Source organism: Oreochromis niloticus, linkage group LG13, assembly GCF_001858045.2.
Source record: "Oreochromis niloticus isolate F11D_XX linkage group LG13, O_niloticus_UMD_NMBU, whole genome shotgun sequence".
Taxonomy (NCBI): Eukaryota; Metazoa; Chordata; class Actinopteri; order Cichliformes; family Cichlidae; genus Oreochromis; species Oreochromis niloticus.
The window spans coordinates 29,225,105-29,249,121 of record NC_031978.2 but is presented as its reverse complement, the minus strand read 5'-3'; the positions used below and the strand labels follow the sequence as shown (position 1 = coordinate 29,249,121).

Here is a 24,017-nt window from a genome sequence, read left to right as displayed (position 1 = left end):
CAAGAGCAGTGATGCAAACATGAAGATCCAAACGTCTTCTCTTTTTCACACACACACACACACACACACACACACACACACACACACACACACAAATTGCGACAACAGCAGCAACATGTCATGTGACCACAATGAGACCAACACCAACACCCCCCCCCCCCCCCCCCCCCCTCCTTGAGATGAGTTTGTGAGTGAAGGAATGAGCAAGAGCAGGAGAACAGCTCCTCCACAGATGGAAACTAGGACACCAAACCCCTGTGTGTTTGTTTAGCATCCTGCTGCATCTGAACGTGTTTGTGCGTGGCCATCTGCGCCTATGTGTCTGCTCCTGTCAAGGAGAGTGGCTATGCATGTGTGCATCATTACTCGCACACATGTGTGTGTCTACATATATATATATGCGTTTGGATAACAGTGAATAATCCAGTGATGGAATCTTGAAGTTTGAATGCGGCTTGTTTGTTTCCTGAAGAAAGGAAGCATCCACCAGGTCACTGGCAGACCTCTTCAGCACAGATTTAGGTATGTTACAAGCTTGTCACATGATCAGAAACTTGAAACATTTCAAATCAACTCTTTCACAAACATTTCACCTTAAAATTCCATCTGGATATGATAAGTTAAAATTCCATAAGAAGGAGCAGATGTAAACTTTTAACCCCAACCGTAAACAGGTCTCTGGTGACCTGGTAAAAACGTTAACACTGGAAAGAGAGGCTACCTGTATTGAGCCAGTCAACATATTTTAAGTCAGATCTGAGTGAACCAGAAGCTTTAATATTCTGGTCATCCTCCAGTTTATTTCCATCCAGTTTACTCAAAACATGACTCACTGTCATGTTACCCCTGCCAGCCAATATTCTACTAACATCTTCCGACGCCTGCTGCTTAACAGGTGAAACAAATAGCACATTAAAACCCAGGGAGGGAAGTGGGTGGAGAGGAGGTAACCAGGAAGTAAGATCAACCAATGACAGCTTGACGTATTGCACTGGCAGCATGCGAGGGCGTCCATAAATCCTGCAGTAAGGATGAAAGACTGCCACAAAGGAGATTAGTGTCCACAGCAGCTAATGAGGTACTATATCAGCACAACCCGGCACCCGCAGCAACACATACACACATACATTACACACATCTCCATACACAGAAAGCTCACACACTAATAAATGCACTTGCAGGCACCCGAGTGTATTGTATTTGTACCCATGAAACAGTGGTCTCACAAGCAAGCACAGAGCATGACAGGCTGCACACACTAGTACAGCACAGGTGTAGATACAGGAGCCGGCTTTACCTGCACCTCATCTCTGTCTCCAACCTACAAATATTGGGGTTCCCCTAAAGTGAGAAAATTATTAAGGACACTGTGCCTTATCGTGGCAGTTAATGTTTGATTGCATGTTGGAACACTTTGTCCCCAGTCACCAACACAGTTTCCACTCATACACTGAGTTGTAGTACTGCAGGTGAGTTCAGTGATGACGCTGTGCTTACCTTTTTTACCACTGTATAAAAAAGGTAAATTTCTAATCTAATCTCTAATCAGCACCTGTTAATGAAGGTTTGCTTACATGAGAAAATGAGTAGCCATTTTCTTAATCCATTATCCAAACAGATTTGCGTTGGGGTCGAAGCCCTTCTCAGGCGATATTTGGCAGGAACCGCAGTGCGCCCTGAACAGGCAGTCAGTCACAGAAAACTCACACAGGCACAGAAAGGACATAGTCAAGCAACAAGTTCAAACCCAGAGTGTGAATGGTTGTCTGTCTCTCTGTGTTAGCCCTGTGACAGACTGGCGACCTGTACCCCGCCTCATGCCTTATGATAGCTGGGATAGGCTCCAACCGTCTGCGACCCTGATAAGGATAAGTGGATGGATGGATGAAATAAAGTGAGAGAAAAAGACGTTCACACCTCCACAGTTTAAATCATGAATTTTAAGACAAAAAACCTACATAAATAAATAAACTAGAATTTTAAATAAAGTTGAGATGTACTCTTCAGCCCTGTTCACTAAAAACACATTAAAGACTTGCATTTGAGAATCTATGAAATCTGTGCTATGAACCTATGAAAATCGATTCGCCCCTCCCTGGACAGCACCTGTTCGACCTCATGACCTCTCGTAGGAGGTACAAGTGTTTAAAAAGCAGGACAGCCACGCTGAAAAGCTGCTTTTTTTTCTCCCTTGAACACTAAGCCCAGTGAGTGGACCCAGTGAGCCACACTCACCATACTTTTATATTTTTGCACATGAGACATTGGGTCTCAATGGGACTACCTCCATAAATAAAGGTTAAATTAAAAAAAAAAATGCTTTTTTAATGTTAATATAGTCACTATTTTTCTCACCATTTTAATTTTGCAATCTTATTATATTTGTAAATTAATTCAGAGGAATGAATGGTGAGTGCAAGCAAATAAGAATGTATGCATGCTAGTCTGCTGAAACGTAACCTCTGCTCCAATTTCACTGTTCAATGCTCAAGTACAGCAACAATCTTTATCCTTTTATCTTTTATTTCATAAACTCTAAGATAAAGTATTTCTGAGTATTTACAGCTCACAGTTTTCACAGACTAGTAGGTGGTGGCTTTCAAACTCAGTCTCATCTATATATTTTTACAATTACAGTATCCCTCAGAAGGTTTTCCAGCTGGGTGGTATCTGGTATCCCCAACATGGTGTTGTTCAGATATTAATCATCATAATAATGTTGATCCAAAATCAACATTGCAACTGCCCAGTCACATTTTTGTGATCTCATACCTTTGCAGGGGGGAAAAGAGAAAAAAAAAAGAAGATTTTTTTCTTTATTAATTTATACAGTGTAATAAATATATTATCAAGTTAGGTTTGCTGACAGCCAAATTTAAGTTCCTCATGTTGGTTTACTAATGATAATTTTAAGAGCATTAGCTAACTTTTTGGCTAAAGCTAACTAAATGATCAGGCCATGTTACTGATCCTGGACCCACATTATTATGATTTAGGAACGATACTAATATGAGGATATCAGATCGTGTGCTATTTCACAAAACTCAGAATTCTACATAAAGGGGTAACCACTAACCCAAAAACTACCGCTAACCCTCAATGGGCAGGGTTCAAATGGATGTTAAAAAATTAGCCTCAAGCTACAGGATTCATGCCTACTTGCCATAGCAAAAATGAAAAGCTTATGAAAGACTAACTTTTAGGCCAGTGTGCATGCTTCAGACATTATTTGAAAAATATCAATTGCTTGCCACTGCTGTTTCTCAAAATGTGTTTGATTAGCAGGAGACTAAAACTACTAACTAAACCCCTTTTCCACAACTAAATAAATCACCTACTGTAAAATCTGATGGATGGTAACAAATTAATCCTCCAAGATCTAAGACACCCCTGACCCCAACCCTAACCCCCAAACTCTGGCTCTTAGTAATCACATTATGTCATGTTTGTTATTATAATAATGTTTTACTAAGTATTGGCAATCATGGAACACTGAAAACAATCATTCTAACTAACAGAAGTGCATCAATTGTGCTTTTCTTTAAAACATAGACAGTTTTCACCAGTGATGACTGAGACTTGACAGAAAGTTAAGCCTATAATAAGTAATTACTCATTTGCTAACTTTACTGAACTGATGAAAGATACAGACACTAAAGGCAGCATTAACTGTCTATATATGATTTTTATATGAATAATTTTTTACATTAATTTCTATGAATAATGTGCCTTCCTCAAGTACAAGGTGTCTGTGTATTTGTGAGTGTTTGCTCTTAAGAGTGTGTGCCGCAACAACCAGGAAAGAGATGGCCCCCTTAAGGCCGCGGAGACGGACGCGGAGACGGACGCAGTTAGCAAGACTGGCGATCAATAGTAATCATGAGGCGCTGTGGCGTTTACAGCGGATGACACATCGCTCCGGCTTTTACAGCACTGCACACCGACACACAGTGGCGGTCCTAGCCTGTTTGGCGCCCTGGGCGAACACTCACTCTGGCGCCCCCCCCCCCCCCACACACACACACACACACACAAAACATGTTAAGGATTGTACATTAACATAAAACTGTTGTCCACACACACATATGAAGAGAGAGTATGCATAGTATGCAAACAGCTACCAAACAGCCATCATAATTCGTCATACAATGAGAACAGGACAAATCAACAACTGACAATGACTAATTAATATTGAAATCTGTAACATAATGTATTGTTTGGAGTTTAGTCTGTTACTGTTACTATTTTTACCATTTCTTCTTGGAGCAACTGTAACCCACATTATTTCCTTAGGGATTAATAAAGTATTCTGATTCTGATTGTTTCAGGATGACCTGCCATTATCCAATGATACATCTGCTTACCTGGATCTTTTGTTCGTTTCTCCTCCTCTTCTTTTCTGTTTTTTCTAAACTGAGCACCTGATGGCTTTGAACTTTTCTTGTCCATCTTCCATTGGTTTTAATTTTGCACTCCAGTATGACCCAACCCGAGGATCACCACAACATAACCTAACAGACCTACACCTTAGTTCACAGATTCACTTTGTCTAGGGTGCATTTCTGAGATTTCACACAACCCAGGATTCAAATCATGAATACATAATGGGCTTGGATTTACAACATTATAAATGAAATGTGCTCTATTTGGAAGCAGCAGGTCTCCCTCCCCTTTCGACGGGTTATGTGTGAGACTTTAAATCATCAAACTGTAAATTATAAATTTTAAATTGTTATTGATCCCTTTACCCCGAGTCCTAAAGCGTATATTTATTTTCTTACTATACTATATTTATTGTTCGTTTACTTGCACTGCTGTAACTGGGCCTCGTCGTCTCGTCTCTCTATATACTGGACTGTATGTAGCGGAGATGACAATAAAGTTTACTTTGACTTCAGCAGCGCGCAGGCGCACCGAGGGCTCTCGCGCTCACTTTTCGTGTATAGAATTTCGAAAAAACATCGGTGCAAATTATAAGTCTGTATCATGATGTCTGGTGTTTTCGTGTTTGTTGGATTGTTTTTATTTTGTTTTATTTTGCGAGTTGGCTATTAGATGCTGCTCCAGCCAGCCAGAGAATCCCCCGCCGCCCCGCCCTCTCCTCCCTGTGCCGCAAGCAGCAGGTGCACCCTGCAAACGGAGGGCGCCCTTACTCCCAGCGAATGGGCGATAGAAAACCGATCGGTGCCTATGCCATTCCCAATATGCGCTGGCTGCCGTTGGGGCAGCATGAGTACGAGCATTTTTATTTTTTATTTTTTTATTTTTTTTGCCGATGCTCGTGATGCCGCCCCCCATCACGATGCCGCCCCGGGCAACCGCCCGTGTCGCCCGTATCTAAAACCGCTACTGCCCAAAGCAGCACAGAGCCATAATTCCTTGTAAGCCTAAATCAATAGATATACATTTACACAAGTGTGAGGCACATACTATTTTTTTAAGTATCTTGGATTGGATTTTATTTCATAGGATAAAACTAACTTTTTGCCGTAGTGGCCAGCAAATGGAAGTAGAGTTAGCTACACAGCAAAATCTCCAGTGTTAAATGAACACTGTTGAGTGTTAAATGAACACTTTTGACAGTGTTGTATTTTTAAAAGTAACCTAGTCAGTTTTCAAGATTTACAATGAATAAAACTGAGCAGTGCTGATTTTCTGAACACTGGAAAATAATTCAAAATGTTAGAAATATTCCAGTGTTAGAAAATCAGCACTGCTCTGTGTTAGTCATTGTAAATCTTGAAAACTGACTAGGTTACTTTTAAAAATACAACACTGTCAAAAGTGTTCATTTAACACTCAACAGTGTGGACACATATAAACACTCTGTAGTGTTAATTTAACACTGGAGATTTTGCTGTGTACATGCTGTCCACTATACAACATCGTGATGCTTCTAATAAATCAACACAAGCATGACACAAGCGTGTCCGTGAGCTCATAAACAACACCCTCAGGAAAAGATAAGTGTTACATTATCATGAGGGCAAGATAAACTGAGGTGATGAATGTACATGCTACCAGTCTTAAAGATAAGACATTGGAGGAGGCTTGAAGGGAGGGGAAATACACTGCTAAAAAAATTAAAGCAACACTTTAAAAACACATCACATCTAAATGAAAAAAAAAACATGCTGGATATCTATACCAACATGGTCCGGGTCATGTGTTAGGAATGAAAGGATGCCACTTGGTTTGATGGAAATGAAAGTGATCAACCTACAGAGGGCTGAATTCAAAGACACCCTGTAAATCAATGTGAGAAAAACTCATGCAGCAGGTACTCAGTAGTTTGGATGGACCGTGGATACTGTCCTGGAAAATCTCCTCCCAGTTCCGGACCAGGGGATTACTGAGATCCTGAACAGTCTGAGGTAAAACCTGGTGGCTGGATGGAATAAAACATGATTTCACTGAGGTGTTCTACTGGATTTAGGTGAGCCAGGAGTGGGGGGCAGTCAGTGATATCAATTTCTTGATCCTCCAGGAACTCTCTGCATACTCTTGCCACATGAGTTCAGGCATTGTTGTGCACCAGGACGAACCAAGTCCCACTGCAGTAGCGTAGGGTCTGACATTGGGTCCAAAGATTTCATCCCAATACCTTAATGGATATGCCTGCCCAGACCATCACTGATCCACCACCAAAGTGACCATGCTGAACAAAGTTATAGACAGCCTAACATTCTCCACGACTTCTCCAGACCCACAGGGTGCAAGTGGAGGCCTGCTGGAGATCATGTTGTGGATTGGCAGTGCGCATTCTGTTCCTCCTTGCATAAAGGAGCAGATACCGGTCCTGCTGATGGGTTTCTGCAGCCCTGTCCAGCTCTCCTAGGGTAGAATCTTCACCACATTCTTGAGACTGTGCTGTGAGACACAGCAAACCTTATGGCAATGGTACGTATTGATGTGCCATCCTGGAGGAGCTGAACTACCTCTTCAGCCTCTGTAGAGTCCAGGTATCACCTCATGCTATCAGTAGTGACAGTGATCCCTAGCCAAATACAAATCTAGTGAACAACAGTCAGAAATGATGAGGATGGAGATTGGGGGTTGTCTCATTGTTGCACCTGTTGTAAATTTCAGTAATACTAAGCAGCTGACCCTAACCTTAAGCAATCAGAAACGATTTATGTTAATGGTCATAAAAAACAACCATATACAGTACAACCTTCAATTTAGGTGAACAACAAATTCATTTTCAGGAGACACAACAGGTGGTATTTAGTAATTGTTTTGACACCCAATCACGACTGGTGTATGAATATTAGCTGCACTATTCATACATGGGCACAATCCAACATGACACAGAGATTGTCATAGGGGCCTGACAGGTTACAGACTGGCTCATGTCTTTAGGTGGAGTTAATAATGTTAAAGCTGGCCTTTTTACAGCCATTTAACTCCATTTCACTTTAGTTTCAACCTCAAAATAATTTAACTCCTAAATGTATTACTAAGAAAAAGGAAGGTATAATGTCTGCATTCTCTCGATTTGCCTTTAGAGTTCTGAAAGTTTTGTATTGTTTTGTATCCCTGCCAGTAATTCTGAATGAGAACTGGTCTAAAAAGAGCAATCTACCAGCACCTAGCTGGGTTACAGCCACATAAAACCCACCCCCCTGATAGAAATACAGCCCTGGACATTACCATGAAAGCAAAGGGAGAGAAAAGAGGTGTTTGTGTATTTGTGCATGTGTGACGGTGAAGTAACACAAACAGCTCTCCTGTAGTTCCCCATGAGAGGAAGAATCAAGACTTCAAAAATGGCCCTCTCTGCAAGAAACACTTGGCTTCAGTACAACAATACACACTCATCTCTCCACTAGAGCACAGCTATCACTGCAGATAATGAGCACTGAATATCATTAGCACAACACGCTAGCCTGCGTGCTACATGCTCCACATCCCTGCGCCTATTAAAACTTTATTTATCCTTGTATGCATCCATCTACTTTCAAAAATGCTCTTTGAAAAGCAAAACAGCTCATTTACCACACTTCAGAACACGAACACGTGTGAGAATGACAGGGAAAAATATAGTGACTATTAGTGTTTTTTTCAGTTTCCTGCTTTATATTACCTTGGACTGTTTAATGAAAAAAGTGTTCATTTTTAAAAGCATTAGTATTTTTGGTTGCTGTTATGAAACACCAACAACTTTGTGCGGTAAGCGCTGCCAGTTCAAACATGGTTATAGCCAAAGTAGTACAAAAATGGCAAAGTGGTGTTAAAGCTGTTACGAGAGGAGAATTAAGAGTTGTAAAGACAGAATGATACAAAAACATCCTGAGTGGTTATGAAAACAAAAATTATATTCTATGCTTTAATCTTCTTCCTTTGGCTGCGCCTTCATCACACCCTATACCTAGCATCTTCTTCTGTCACACTAAGCTCCTCCTTCACTACACCCATGAACTTCTCTGTGGTCTTCCTCTTTTCCTTCTGCCTGACAGCTCCATATTCAACATCCTAGCAACTCCAAAATTGAAGGAGCACAAAAAGTAAAATTTAAAGACTGTCGTATGCTAGCTAGCTTAATGATTGTTAAATCAATTGGGTGTGATTTTAATAGCGACTAAGGAAATGCTGTAGTTAAACAATGGAAATGTCAAACTGTTTTAGAAAGACTGATGAAATCTATGCAGAAATACAATGAGTTGTGTTTACTAACAAAAACCCTTTTAGCCTTCAAGGTTTTTAGACCTGAATACCAAATAATGATTAAAACATAAATTATAGAAACTAGAAAAGTGACAAAGTAGTTAAAAAACACATCAAAACGTTTTAATATAAGCCAGTTAAAATCTAAGATGACAGACTTGCATTCATTCCTAATATACTTCTTGACTTGTCCACTGCCTGGGGTGCATGCGCAGTTGGTGCATTGTAAAGTCTCTCATGCTCACCATGTGAAGACGAAGCTTATGCGTGGAATCACAGACACTTAAACTGTAATTAAACTCTTGGTGGTCCCAGGAACAGCACTGAGCTTGTAAGGTCATATGACACGTCCTGGTCCAAAGAAACTGCAAAATTCAATTAACATGAATACAGTCCATTCTAAACTACACCCTATATCAGGGGAACCTGCTGTGAAACTTATTGTAGAACAATTTACTGTTTGACCAAAATTCCACAAGGATAAGGACAAAGAAACATTCTGCCACCTACATCTTCAGGAAACCATCATGACAACAACTAGGACTTCATCATGTGATTTGCCAACAACTAATACTGCTTCTGCCACTGAGAGCGCCCGCTGGGGGTGCATTTCAGAGAAAACTGTGTTACGTCCATGGAATGAAAGATTAATTATGATAATGACAATGGCACAATATGGAGTATCATCTGATAATATGCACTGTCAATTGTCACTTTTGCTCTCTTATAGTTTTTTCATATTTTTTGTCATTATCTTGAATTGCTAACCAGTCATTGTTTCTATGAACTGAAATAAATTCAAGTGTGTGCGACCTCATAGACCAAACACGACCCTGTTTAGAAACACTATTAAAAAACATTTATAGTGATCTGGGCTTTACAAACTACATATCATTATATCACTCAGAGCCAGAATTATACTTGCCAGTGCTTTCAATTTAACTTTGAGCGTTATATTTGAGTGGAGTGGACAAAGCAGGGAGTAACTTTCGGTTCACTGTGCCAGCCAAAATTAAAGTAATTAAATGAATCCGTGTCAAGAGTAATTCAAACCTGGTCTAGTGTCCGGCTACATAAGGTCTCCATTCTGCCAAAACCTTCCTCTTTAGAGCCGGTGCCTCGCGTACCAAGCTTTAGCAGGGAGGGACCACTATGTACAGCACACCAAAGCACTCTTGGACACTCGTGGCAATCAAGCCCAGCCAAACATCAAAGTGCTGGTTTGACAGCTGCCCTAAGGAAAGTCAGAAAGATGCTAAACCCACACACAACTACACAAGTAGGGGAAGATGTTAAAGGCATCTCCACCAGGTACACCTGTGATGCAGCATCATGTTGTTGAACAACCAGGCTTAATGAGAATGAGGAATTTCTCTTTACAGCAGGGGACCAATGCACTGAAACACTTGGGTCAGTAATCCCAACATACAAGCCACATATGACAGCCAGTAAGGTGTTATTTAAGCTAGGCTGCAAGTTCTGATATGTTTGGCCCATTTTGACACGTACAAGAGTTAGTTGTGGGTTCTTTGGGTTGGTTTTAGTGTCCAACAGTTCAACATTTGGAAAAACTGGGCAATTAAAACTAGATTTAGAAATGTATTATATCTCTTGTGGTTGCCTGACAGCTTAGGAGACAACACCAAAGGGTTAACAGACAAACATAAATCAGATACAGTTTTTGTTTTTTGCAGGCACAATCTGTGAAATTATTGTAAATCATTACTATAGCTAGACAGCTAGTGAATATATGCTGAATGTGTTGACAGAAGGTGTTCACAAAAAAGACAAATCCTGCTTTAAAACAACACCATAAGCTAGCTACAAAGCAAACATGTCACAATCAACAAATGAGAGATGACCATGGATAGGTAAAACAACAACAGACACACCAGCTACCAATATGTAAACACAACATCCATTTCTTGCAAGAATTAGGATTTTGTTAACTACTTGTGAACATGCTTCCAGTTAACTACTAAATCCCTTTCTAAACGGATATATAATAACTAAGCTCTGTCCCACATTGACAATATTACACATCTTAAATGTCAAGATGATGAGTATGTTTCTTTTCTGGGCCTTGTAATCTCCCTATGTTTGCCTAGGACTGCTGCCACTTCCTCCCACATGTTTTCATTTGCAAATCTAAAGTTGTCCATACAGTGTATTGGTCTGTGTGCATCATCTGCCTCTGAGGTGGCAGCGTGCATCTGACTGCAAGAATATCTTTAAAGCAGATGAGTGTTTAGTTTTAGTCTCGTTATCATGCAATAAATTAAATTGTAATTGTGCTGTATTCACAAGGTAATATTTTCGCAATAAAACTAATAGACGTGTGAAGACAGAAGACAGGGTCTGTTTTATGTACATGCATTTTCTTAAAGGTTTTGAGTTATGAGCTCCAGAAAAGAGAGAAGAAAAGATGCATCACTCACCACTTTGTCCTCCTGCAGCCCAGTCAGCCATCCATGTATAATGAAAAGAAAGACAGAAAGAATGTGAACAAAAAAATGGTATCTGAAAGCATGGCAATGATCCTACTGTGCAAGCCTGCAAGTCACAAACACTGTCATACGCAGATATTTCAGTTTCCAATAATATTCCCATCACTGACGATGAAAGAAAATGCATTGCTCTTTAAAATGCCTCATTTACATCCACCAGAAACCCAAATACCTAAAGGTTGCTGGCCTACAACAGCACATGACAAGACTCTTCCATGGTTTTAGCCTCACTAAATTAACAACGCTTTCAAAATAACTTTTTTACTTAGCCTCTTAAAAGCCACCAGATCATTTAGTGTTACAGTTGGATTGATGTTACCCCCATTTTATAGACTATAATCTGTTTAGAACACTCCAATGGAAAAACTTTAACTAGATAAATCTGAAATGTCAAATGGCGTGAGACATATTTTAAAACGTATGATCTTCTGGTTTATGAAAATGAGGTTAAAGCAAAACTATAAACCAACTTCAAACTGAAAGAAGAATACAAAAATCTATATGCTCTCTTCTCAGTTCAAATATGAACATAATCCATTTCATTGTTTAAAAGCAAGTAGAGCTAAAGCACACAGCTTAGATGCCATAGGAATTAAAGGCAGGGAAAAACTGCTGAAGCTCTTTACTCTGTCCAAAGGCCTACCTACCAGCTCCTCTTGAGTTCACTAGATAATATGAATGAATATGAAAATGAATCTTTAAGCCACTGAGGCGACCCAAGTGATTAACAGACTACAGACTGTCCACAAACATTAGCAACAAGTAGTAGCAATCTCTGGTTACAGCTGATTCCATCTAAAATCAAAACTGTACTGTTTATGTACAGATTAAACCAACACTTAGTTTAATATTGAGTTTTAGAGGTAGGCATATATTTAAATTAGTGTTTGGCTAAGTGTTATCAATCTACAACCTTTAAACAAACCTAAGCTAATCTGCTAATGAATCTGGCTCTAGAGAAAGAGACATTATAAAAAACACAAGGCTCCAACTCTGCAACAGAAACTGTAACAGTTAAAGCAGAACTTCTCTTTAAAACCCTTTCCTGGGTTTTGGTGATGACCATCTTTGATGATGACCCGAATTTGAGCTGTATGCTGTCAAAATGTATATTTTTAAGTGTTCTATAAAGTCTTGACAATCACTGAATGAAAAATAATCATCAATTCTTTGTCTCCAAAACATAGGGTTGGGGTTTGGGGCTAGGGTAAAAGATGATGACTAGAATTCTGATATTTTACTCAAATTCCCAGAAAGAAGAAAAAATAATTTGTTTATTTTTTAGGGTTTTTTTGGTTTTTTTTTTTGTTTTTGTTTTTTTACAGTGGCCCTAATTCTTTTTCTCTAATTCTTTTTCAACAAAATACATGCAGTTTTGTATCCTAATGACCACTGAATAACAAATTATTACTAATTTTTCTGTTTGACTCTCGCGTTAAGGAAACTGATAAAGATTTGCTTCTGTATAAATGATTGTATTCCTTTAGTTATTAGAGTAAATGTCCAGTGGTGGTAAAAATCAAGCCGGTATTCTTGAGTAATTTCATGTCTTCCCTGTGTCGTAGTATACATGAGTTAACGCATGTTTTCTGTTCACACTGACCAAACTTAACAAAGTATAATTAAACAGAAAGTCAAACACACTAATAAACAGTGCTGTGCATCTGCTTGTGTGTATGTGTACCTTAGATACATGTACCTTTCAAACAGGTTCCACTAAATGTAACACCCACCTTTTCCTGCCCCCCACCCACCAGCTGAACTCTCCCCACGTTAGCCACTAACTAATTAGGATGTACTTTTGAGCATTTGTGTGTTTGTGCATGTGAGGTCATTAAATGCCACAGCGGCAATTCAGGCAAGGGGGGGGGGGCAAGAGACGGGATGTCACTTATTTCAGAGGAAGACTTGCCTCCCAGCATCAACACACATGCACATACACCCCACTGTGTGTGTATAGGGCACCTCCGGACCCCTGGCAGAGCGAGACAGAGTGGGAGACAACCCCCCCCCCCACTGCTCAGTCTAATGCCCAATTAACCTTTACCAGGTCTCTCACACACACACACACACACACACGGTAACACACACAGAGCTCATATACAGTACATTTCGACACACATGGCGAGCACATACAGTACGACCCATGGCTCATCAGCTCCATGTGAGTTCCAACACCTGAGGCCTGATGTGATGTTCAGTGTGTGCTTTTATCACCAGCTAATTGTAGGAAGTATACTGAGTGTAGATTTAGGTTCAGTTGCTTATGTGTGTTTACAAGGTTACCATAATTAAGATAAAACCCATTATATTGTATAATATAAGACTTGCATCTTGAGGATAACAGCATAAACTCAGCAGGAAAGCGAACATGCGTAGGTTGTGCACAAACAGCGTCAGTCCATCTAAAATCAAACAAGCCTGCTGCTCAACCATCTCAAATTTCCTAGCAATAATTATACATGTCCAAACTTTGGCTCATTTAGTTTTAATGCAAATCAGAGATGGTCGAGCAGAAACTATTGTAAAAATGTGATGATTTGAGATTTTAGCGACCCAGGTCTTTAATGAAACATATGCACATATTTACATACCTTCTTTTCTGACTTGTGATTAGAGCGCCATCTGGAATCTCCAGTATTTTGTTCCTCCTGAACAAGACGACATGCTGATTTTTGCTTTAGTGGCACAACTTGTCGTACTTGCTCAATCCAGCAAATACAACAAGTCGATTCATGCTGGAGTCATTTTTGCAACTAAGAAGTTTATGTTAAAAAGTATTGTGCATGCTTTATTTTACATTAAACTATATGCCAATCAGAAATGGTCACAGTCTTTTTCAATATTTGTATTAAGGTGTGCTCAAATATGGGATTTTGCAGGACTGCTGGAGTTTTATTTTTTCATATTATTAGTAGCCAATACTTAGACATCTTTTGGGGAATCTGTCCCAAATGACAGATTGTGGTTCATTTTGATGTTAAGAAAGATCAGTGAAAATGTCAGACTTTTATCTTTGAAATATTCCTGTTCTAACGTTGCCATGTCTGAAAAAAAGGCTCGAAAGTGGGTCAATGGACGCGTAGGAATAAAACTCAGCATAGCTCTTAGTTCAGTATAGTTTACACACAAATAAAAAAAAGGAAAATACTTCTGTGTTTATATATTACTGTGTTTTTTTACATTAACCTATTTAATTCTGTATTATGGTATCTGTATACTGTTCATTTTACTAACATATAAAGCAGTTTGGGTCGTAGGATTGTGATCATGTTCTTTTTTATAATACAGAAAAGAATCCATATTGACTTTAAGATATACAAATTAAAGAGCGTGTATATCACTCGATCTCATACTTATGATACTTTTTAATATCAAAACTCTTCAAATGTGACAGTGCTTTATTTCTTCCAGACAGCTGCAGCTCCATCCGGGAACTGATGCATGGTGTTGTTTAGGAGAATGAGTTTCAATTCAACCTTTAATAACGATATAAGTATTATCTTTTGTCCTCCATTCTTTTTGCCCTTAGCACTGAAACGTGTGGAGGATACTGCATTACACTTTTGTGAAGGCAGGTTTAATATTTGCTATATTGCTGTGTGCTACTTCACAAGGATAAAAATATGTGTTTTTGTGCTGAGAAAGTGTAACCTTCCCTCACCGTGTTGGATCGCAGGGACACTCGCCCCCCACAGCGAGCACAGAACTTGGTCTGGCAGTACGAGCACAGGTTCCCACAGCCATCTGCGAACTTGGTCTTGTGGCAGATGCCACAGGTCGGCGCATCGTCCCGGTGAACGGCCGAGCCCGCCGCTGCCGTGGCCTGTCGGATCACAGTCTCTCTGTAGCTGGATAACTGCTGCTGGATACCTCTGCAAAAAAATCAAACAGAAGCATGAAGACTTCTGCATTTTTGAAAGGAGGTCACATTATAAGTTACCATCTCGGGATACATCTCAAAAACTAAATGTGCAAGTAGACTTAAAGGAAAGGATGTGTCAAATGTCACCCAAGGTCTCTTGAATTTCACAGATGTTTTTTTCACTTCAGTCCAAGAGTATTTCACTCCTTACTGTGTCGTAATCGAGCTCTTTACCGTTTCAGTTTGTGAGGACATGTTTTACTTTCTATTTCACCATCCTCAGCAACAATGCACGTCTCTGTGATGCTAAACACAGCAATGGTTTGAGCTGTGGATTTATGTGTCACCAATGCTACAATTTACTAATCAGAACAAGAGTATAACTTTTTTTTAATGCTAGCATCCACAGCTTCATTATGAAAGTTAATTTAATTTATTAAATGTGCACTCATCCCACTCTGTGAACTGGGAGGTAAAGTATAAGTTTGAGGTTCTATCCACATTAAAAACCAAGAAAGAGTCCAGCATGCATATTTTAATCTAAACCATTAACTTTTCATAAACTTAACCAGGAAGATTTGTTTTGTAAACCTAAGTAAAAAAGAACTGTTTTGCAGCACCACCACTGCCTTAAACTTTCTCTAACAACCACTTGAGGCTGGTTAATCTAACTGGCTAATACTCAAAGTATCACACTGCCTCTGCTGGTTTAGTCCTCATGCAGAAGTGCATCCTGCTTCCAGGTGTTCGCCAGGTAAGGGACACAAATGCACCTAGCCATCCATGTGAAAAGAAAGCATGACCAGGACACTTTCTTCCATTGCTCTGGGGTCCAGATCTGATGCTCTTGTGCACATTGTTGTTACTTTTGTACAGGGGTTTAGCTTGGGCAGCCTGACTGGTCTGCAGCTCTGCTGCCCCATGCACAACAAACTGTGATGTTCTGTGTATTCTGACACCTTTCTACCAGAACCAGTCGTAACTTTTTCTATGGTTTGAGCTACAGTAGCTCGTCTGTTGGATCGGACCTCACGGGCCAGCCTTCACTCCCCATGTGCATCAGTGAGCCTTGGTCTTCATGACCCTGTTAATGGTTCACCACTGTTCTGACCACTACAGACTGGGAACATCCCACAAGAGCTGGAGATTTGGAGATGCCCAAAGCTGACCCAGTCATCTAGCCATCACAGTTTGGACCTTGTCAAACTCACTCAAATCCTCACAGTTGCCCATTTTTCCTGCTTCAAACATCAACTTGGAGGACAAAATGCGCACTTGCTTCCTGATATATCCCACCCACTAACAGGTGACAACATAATCAGTGTTATTCACTTGTCAGTGGTCATAATGTTATGTGTGATCGGTGCAATGTTTAAAGTGGCTAAAAATAGAATGAAATAAAGATCCTGCTGCATCTGAACAAATTCAACTCTTGTAAAAAAAAAAAAAAAACAAACAAACAAATGGTATGAAAAATCATGAATCCACAGACTACTACTGCTTTGATCCACTAGGTTTCAGCCTTCCACAGTAATCCCACACACTGTGGATCACTGCAAACGCAAAAGGTTAAAGGACAGAAAGATACAATACGGAATTACAAAAGAATGATTGTTTTATTGGATAAATAATAAATAAAGGGGAGGAGAAATGAACTGAAACCACAGTATGAAGGAGACAGTTGTTGCATTAAGTTCAGTCGATATCAGCCGCTCTCCATACTCTCTGTGTTTTGGTGCAATCAACTTTTTTTGTGTGTGTGCTTTTGTTTCAGGCTGCTTTGCCAACACAAGAAACTCTTCAAATCGATATGAGAAAGAGAGGGGAAGAGTATTGGTTTTATCAAAGGCATTACAGTATGCTGATTAATTGGATTTCACACTGTGGAGATTGAGGAGAGAGCAAATAGAGGGGAAACAGACCAAAGAGGAGAAGAGCTGATGAATAAGGTGAGGACACAGAGGATATACGTTTTTATGTTTCACTTCCAAACACTACTCGGCAATAACATGTACTAGGCCACAGGCATTTATTAGAGCTGAAGAAGACCAGCCAAATTACACATAATTAAAAACTACATTGAGTGAAATGACAAAAATCATAATACAAAGACACTGTGATTTAATCTTAAAAGCCAGGAAGAGCACGCAATTTAAAAAAACAGCAACAAATGAGGGCAAACTTACAGACAAGGAGACAAAAGTAGGACAAGCATGGTCCGGAGCCCCTTCTCTTCATCTTTTAACACAGGGTACCCTCCTCAATGCCATTTTCAATGTGCTTAAGAACAAAAACCTTAAAAAAGTGCAAGTTGGGAGGCAGGTAGAATTCAATTCATTTCAATTTTATTTTTATAGCGCCAAGTCACAACAACAGTCGCCTCAAGGCAGACTGGGACCAGTTTTTTCTGTTTTGACTCGACGTTAAGTTAAAGCTAAAATGACAAAGTTTTCAGTTCAAATATCAGTTGTCTATCTGCATCATGGTTAGACTCATCATGACAACACCATCTTTTGCCCAAAACTTCACGCCTTCCATTTCAGACATTGAAGGACTCCTACAAAATTCTGTCTGCCTGCCCTGCATGTTTAAGAAGAAAACATCCAGTGGGTCATAATGTGAATCCGCACATCCACACATGTGCTCCTGACCAAACGCCAGTATGTGATGACCTGCAGGTGAAAGCGGGTTGACTATTAGTCCATTCACTGTTTCACGACAGGAAGCAGGTTGAGCATTTCCCCGTCTTGGTCTCATGAAACTGAATTTGTCAAGCGACGGGTGGACAAACCATACTGAGGTCTCACGTACATCTTGATGGTCACCAAAATTTGTATCTGCAAGGGAATTTCATTCAACACACTGCTAAATATGGAATGAAGAATGAGACATAAAGTCCTTTAATATCACGGACATATAGAGCAGCTTAACAGTTCATCAAGGTAAAGCTCAAGACATTTTTTGACGACCATCAGGACTGAGTGAACCCTGTGGCAAGTACTGCTATGATGATATGTCATTTAGCAGTACTTGCCCTAACTTTATTTTTCATTGTAAATGAAAACAAAATAGAGATGTAGAGATTTATATAGAGATATTTATATAAAATATAAGCAAATTACTATAAATGCAACAATCTGGGGTTTAATTATCAGCCTGCAGGTAAATTTAGATGTGAACTGAGTAGGATACAATTTAAGGTTTTACAAGTGGAATCTTAAATTACTGACCAAAGAAATCAGTGCATGTGCTGTGTCCCTAAATGCCACAAGCCTGGCAAAAAAAAAGTGCCTGTAGAGCGGCTTTTTGCTAGTAATGAAATAAGACGCCAGTGAGCTTAGGGATGATGTGACATTAATATTTATGATATGTTAGAGAGGGAAAACAAAGAGGAAAGGAGCAAGTCGTCAAAGAAGAGGTGGGAAAGGGAGAAGAGACCTTACAGGAAGAGAAAATAGATAATTAGAAGAATAGAAGAAAAAGGTAATAACTGGGAAAAAGGAGAAAAGACCAAAAAGATGTAGTAAAATTAGAAGAAAGGAAGGAGGATGGACGAGAAGAAAGACGACAGGAGAGGACATACAGTAGGGAGAAAGAAAGGGAAGAAAACAAAGAGGTGAACTGAGGGCGGAAAGCAAGGGGAGGAGAGATGAGGATGAGACGAAAGAAGAGGTGGGAAGAAAAGAAAAAAGGGGAGGAGAGGAAAACAAACCAACAAGTCACAGAGACAGAGAGGATCCATGAAGAAGTCAAAAGAAGGAAAAGGGGACATGAGGATTAAAAAATAAGACAGGAGAAAAGGAGGGGAAATGAGGAAAGGAAACAAGGTGGAATGGTGGGGGGAGAAAGTGAAAGGGAAGAAGAAGAAGAAGATGGAACAGGAAATAAAAAGAGAGATGAAATGAAAAGTGAAAAGTGAAAGAATGGAGCAGAGGGACAAAAGAGAAGCAGGCAAGTGGTTTATATAAGAAACAGCAACTGTTTAATCGCACTGTCATAAAGACAAACTGCTCCTTATCCCAATCATCTAACAGAAATCCATGCCTTTGTGGCACCCTGGTAACAAATCAAGGGGAGAAAAAGTGCATACAGAGATGAGGTTGTGGTGGAGGAATGGATCAGACACAGGACACACCAGATATTAATGTCCCGTTGTTATTTTTAGATTTATTGCTCTCAGTTTAAATGTATTTTTATCTCTCCATCATACTTTGGGCAGTTCTGGTTACGTATAACAGCACTAACCCTGTTACAGCACTGTCTGTCAGACAGGCCTGCTCCCATCTGATATCTGTATCAGCAGATAACAGAAGACAAGATACTGGTACTGTGTGACTGTTCCCACGTGAAAAGTCACAACATAACTTCTCCGTCCCAGCGGTGGTCCTAGAGCAACGTTACCTCAGATGCTTCAGGAACAACATCGAGTGTAGCTGCTAAACCCAACAGAACACGATTTTCTGCAGCACTACTTACAGACCGGGGCTCAGCGGTGCAGGATGCTCCCCCATCGGCTCAGGCGGTAAAAAAAAAATACAAGTTCCAGCAGCTGAGGCCCAAGTAATCAAAGTCCAACAACTAGTTGTTTGCTTAAGATTTGGCCATTGCTCCTTTGGGTGCAACAAGACAAACCGTTGCCTCTAAATACACCCTTCAGAGATGTCAGGGCCCAGTAGGTGAAATACAAGCTTTGCCTCTGTAAATGTTAGCACCTGCCCACACACACACACACACACTTCCTGGGAGTAACAGGCAAAGGGCACAGAGAGGTCACCTGCTGCTGCAGCGCTGCAGGATTTACTTCCTGATCCGTGGCTCTCACTGAGCCCGCCCTAACCCACGGCTCCATTCAGCTGCTAATAGATTTAGACCGGTATCCAGTACGGACTTGATTTATGGAGCCTGCGTGGTTGATTATGCGTATTGTCGATCTGATCAATATGACACCAGTTGTCCGTGGGGAAGCCTTCAACCTGAACTGAATGAGACGCTGCTGTTCAGATTCAGCATGAGAGGGATTTACATTGAGCCTTTTATGACGATTATCAGCATCTTATTTGTTATTTCAGAGGTGTTACTGTTGATGACGCATGGCTGCAGTCCAAAATAGCTTCTACTGGTATTAGGTCTAATAAATCCATGTTGGCTGGAAGTAAGTATTCCGAGTATTAAATGCACAGAAGGTGATCGGGGCATTTGCTCATCCTTATTACGTCTCATTTTCCTCCATCCTCAAGATCATTCTTTGTTGGGGGTTCAGTGAGTTCTTTCATTTTTGCCCCCAAACATTTAACTTCTACCTTTCCACACATTTTGACACATTTTACCTTTGTCTGTTATTTTTCTATTATTTCAATGTAATAGGCTGTATATAAAAGATGGATGTAGCCACTGTGAAGTCACCCATTCTGGGCCAGTCGTACGGTTGGATATATTTACAACTTGTGATTTTTTTTTCATTCAGTGACCAAATATATGAAAAAATAAGAGGTCACACCCCCACTCTCACATCCACAACTGTGGGGACTTTAGTTAAGCTAAAGTGCAGCTAGATTTGATTTAGAAAAGCTGAGAGTAGTTATTCTAAAGACAGAGATACAGAGAGCCTCACTGAGCCATGCTGAATTGTCAGCTGGTACCAAACATTGTGTTTTCCAGGTTGGGTCTAAACTGGTGCATAAAACTTCAGCAGTATGGAGGACCACAAGAGCCACGCGCATCGAAATAAAAATTTCTGTGCTTAAATAATATTATTTAAGCACAGAAATTTTTATTTCGATGCGCGTGGCTCTTGTGGTCCTCCATACAGCAGAATGTATAAAAAAAGTATGTAAAACATTTTATTTCATCCCAAATGCTAAAACCAAACCTATGTCTATGCTGCTATCTGTCGTCTATTCTGAGAGTAGTCATTTCCAAAGTGTGGGTCGATGCCCCCTCGTGGGCCGTGAAGGTACTGTAGTGGGCCACAGAAACAACAGAAATTCAGTTTGAAATTAAGTATGTACAGTTACATATTTATATAAATGTATTTGTATAAAAAGTAGATGAAAACTGGTGATAGGAGGTGGTTAGTTTCTGATGTTACTCATTACTCTGACATAAATTTACTGCTCTTGTGTTAAAGTTTGTGTGCCAGTGGTAGGTGGTAGCAACAGAGTAGCAATTTATAGTTAACAGCCTGTGTTGTTTGCATTTCTTAAATTAAATTTTCAAGAAAATTCATCACTTTCTCTTATACTTTGAGTAAAGTGAAGATTTCAGATTGGCTGGGCCCAATGGGATTTTCTGGTTTTTAAGGTGGCCGCGGGACTCTTGGCTTTGGGAATGGCTGCTGAAGAGGATCACAGGGGGGATGGGGCCCAGCCCAGCTGTTATGGTAGCACGGTACGACGACGACAAGATCACCCAGAGAACATCGAGAAAACACGTAGAGTAGGAACATACAGTATTTACACAAAGGCCACAGCTAACCTGAAATGTTTTTTTTCATCTATGATTTACAGTTATGGGTCAAAGGATTTTGATCACATGACATCCCAGCTTGTGTAAGCCCATAGAGTGAGGGTTCTCAAAGTTCCCCCAAAGTCCCCAAACAGCCACTAGAGGAATTTTGCGCAAGTGAGAAAAGGAAAAGATTTTAATTCATTTAATACATTTAATTCATTCAAATTCATCCACAGTAACCGTGAGCACAAAGCCAGACTCTACTCAGATTAGCTAGCCATCACGTGTTATGTAAAAACTGTAGAGTGCCCTCTGGTGGTCAAACTATGCAATGTCAACACACATAACACGGTTGCAGTCTCATCTAATATCAACAGAAACTCAGCAGCAGGAACAGTAATGTGCTCTTGTTTCTGTGTGTTTTTGCTACAAATCTGAAAAATCAAGTTATCAAATCTTCTGTCACAGGTGAGAAAAAAAACATCTCCATCAAATAACAGCCCTGGAAAATGCAGACATGGATGGTAGTAGATTTAATGAGAGCAAGAGAGGGAGAGGACAGAGAACAAAGGGAGGGAAAGAGAGGCAGTGAGCGAAAAGATCAGAGGGAAACGTACAGAGCGACGGAAACACGGACGGCGAGCTCATTAAGAAAAATATCCATATTCAAATGTAGTGAGACACAAGGTTAAAGCAAAGTGAGAATAAATGCTTCACTTTCTTATGCAAACACACACATGCTCCAAACAAACTCGCCTCACTTTCCCATCACAACATTCGATGGAGCTCACTGCTGAACAACTAAAACAATAAACCATGTGTGTGCGTGTGTGTGTGTGTGTGTGTGTGGTGGGCGCATATATAAATATTTTAAACAAAGGATCCATGATTCAAAGCAGAAAACAGCATTAACATAAAGTGTCTCATAATTAAGCTTAGCAGTACTAACAAACTCTGCTCTCTGACTCTTTGCATGAAGGGAAACCAAAGTTTTGTCCGTTAGAATCTGAAATGATTTGGATCGCATACGCATACCAGATACAGACAACAAAAAAAGGATTCATCATTTAGTCTGGTACTGAGATGGACAAATCCTGTTTTGGTCTGTTTCACTTGTATCCAAAGAAGAACAATTCCAAACTTGGATTATTTTGTTTAACCTCTTAACATCTGCCAGGGTTAGGACTGAGGGTAGCTTTTATGTGTGTGTGTGTGTGTGTGTGTGTGTGTGTGTGTGTGTGTGTGTGTGTGTTTTCCTTTCTGAAAGCAAAATGCTAAATAGGAACATTTTCAGAAACTAGACTGTGTAACATTTAAATGATGTCACACATTTGGGATTACATTTTTCTGTTAAAGGCTTTTTCCAAACAGATGAAAATTCTAAAAGAGCGGACACTAACCAAAGCCAGGCCCTCCTTATAATACAATACATCATGTCTGGGAGAGAATATATATATATATATATATACATATATATATATGTATATATATGTATATATATATATATATGTGTATATATATATATATGTGTATATATATATATAATATATATATATATATATATATATATATATATATACGTATATATGTATATATATATATGTATATAAAAACACCCAGCACGCCCCTGCGGGCGGTTTATCCTTCAAGCTCGGGTCCTCTACCAGAGGCCTGGGAGCTTGAGGGTCCTGCGCAGTATCTTAGCTGTTCCCAGGACTGCGCTCTTCTGGACAGAGATCTCCGATGTTGTTCCCGGGATCTGCTGGAGCCACTCGCCTAGCTTGGGAGTCACCGCACCTAGTGCTCCGATTACCACGGGGACCACCGTTACCTTCACCCTCCACATCCTCTCGAGCTCTTCTCTGAGCCCTTGGTATTTCTCCAGCTTCTCGTGTTCCTTCTTCCTGATATTGCTGTCATTCGGAACCGCTACATCGATCACTACAGCCGTCTTCTTCTGTTTGTCTACCACCACTATGTCCGGTTGGTTAGCCACCACCATTTTGTCCGTCTGCATCTGGAAGTCCCACAGGATCTTAGCTCGGTCATTCTCCATCACCCTTGGGGGCATCTCCCATTTTGACCTTGGGACTTCCAGGTTATACTCGGCACAGATGTTCCTGTACACTATGCCGGCCACTTGGTTATGGCGTTCCATGTATGCCTTGCCTGCTAGCATCTTGCACCCTGCTGTTATGTGCTGGATTGTCTCTGGGGCATCTTTACACAGCCTGCACCTGGGGTCTTGCCTGGTGTGATAGACCCCAGCCTCTATGGATCTTGTACTCAGAGCTTGTTCTTGTGCTGCCATGATTAGTGCCTCTGTGCTGTCTTTCAGTCCAGCTTTGTCCAGCCACTGGTAGGATTTCTGTATATCAGCCACCTCCTCTATCTGCCGGTGGTACATACCGTGCAGGGGCCTGTCCTTCCATGATGGTTCCTCGTCTCCCTCCTCTTTCTTGGGTTTCTGCTGCCTGAGGTATTCACTGAGCACGCTGTCAGTTGGGGCCATCTTCGTGATGTATTCGTGG

General features: G+C 40.3%; 1 protein-coding gene across 2 annotated transcripts in view; it reads right to left on the bottom strand.

Moving 5' to 3' along the window:
* The window catches only part of LOC109204846 (regulating synaptic membrane exocytosis protein 1), a 66,229-nt gene that overhangs the window by 14,690 nt on the left and 27,522 nt on the right, over positions 1–24,017 (bottom strand). The window contains exons 3-4 of one of the 2 annotated variants that reach the window (XM_019366967.2): positions 14,839–15,049; positions 11,106–11,117 (exon numbers count right to left, since the gene is read on the bottom strand). In XM_019366967.2, coding sequence (XP_019222512.1) covers positions 11,106–11,117; positions 14,839–15,049 — 223 coding nt within the window. The remainder of the gene's footprint in view (positions 1–11,105; positions 11,118–14,838; positions 15,050–24,017) is intronic. The other variant, XM_019366968.2, reaches the window with a different exon arrangement.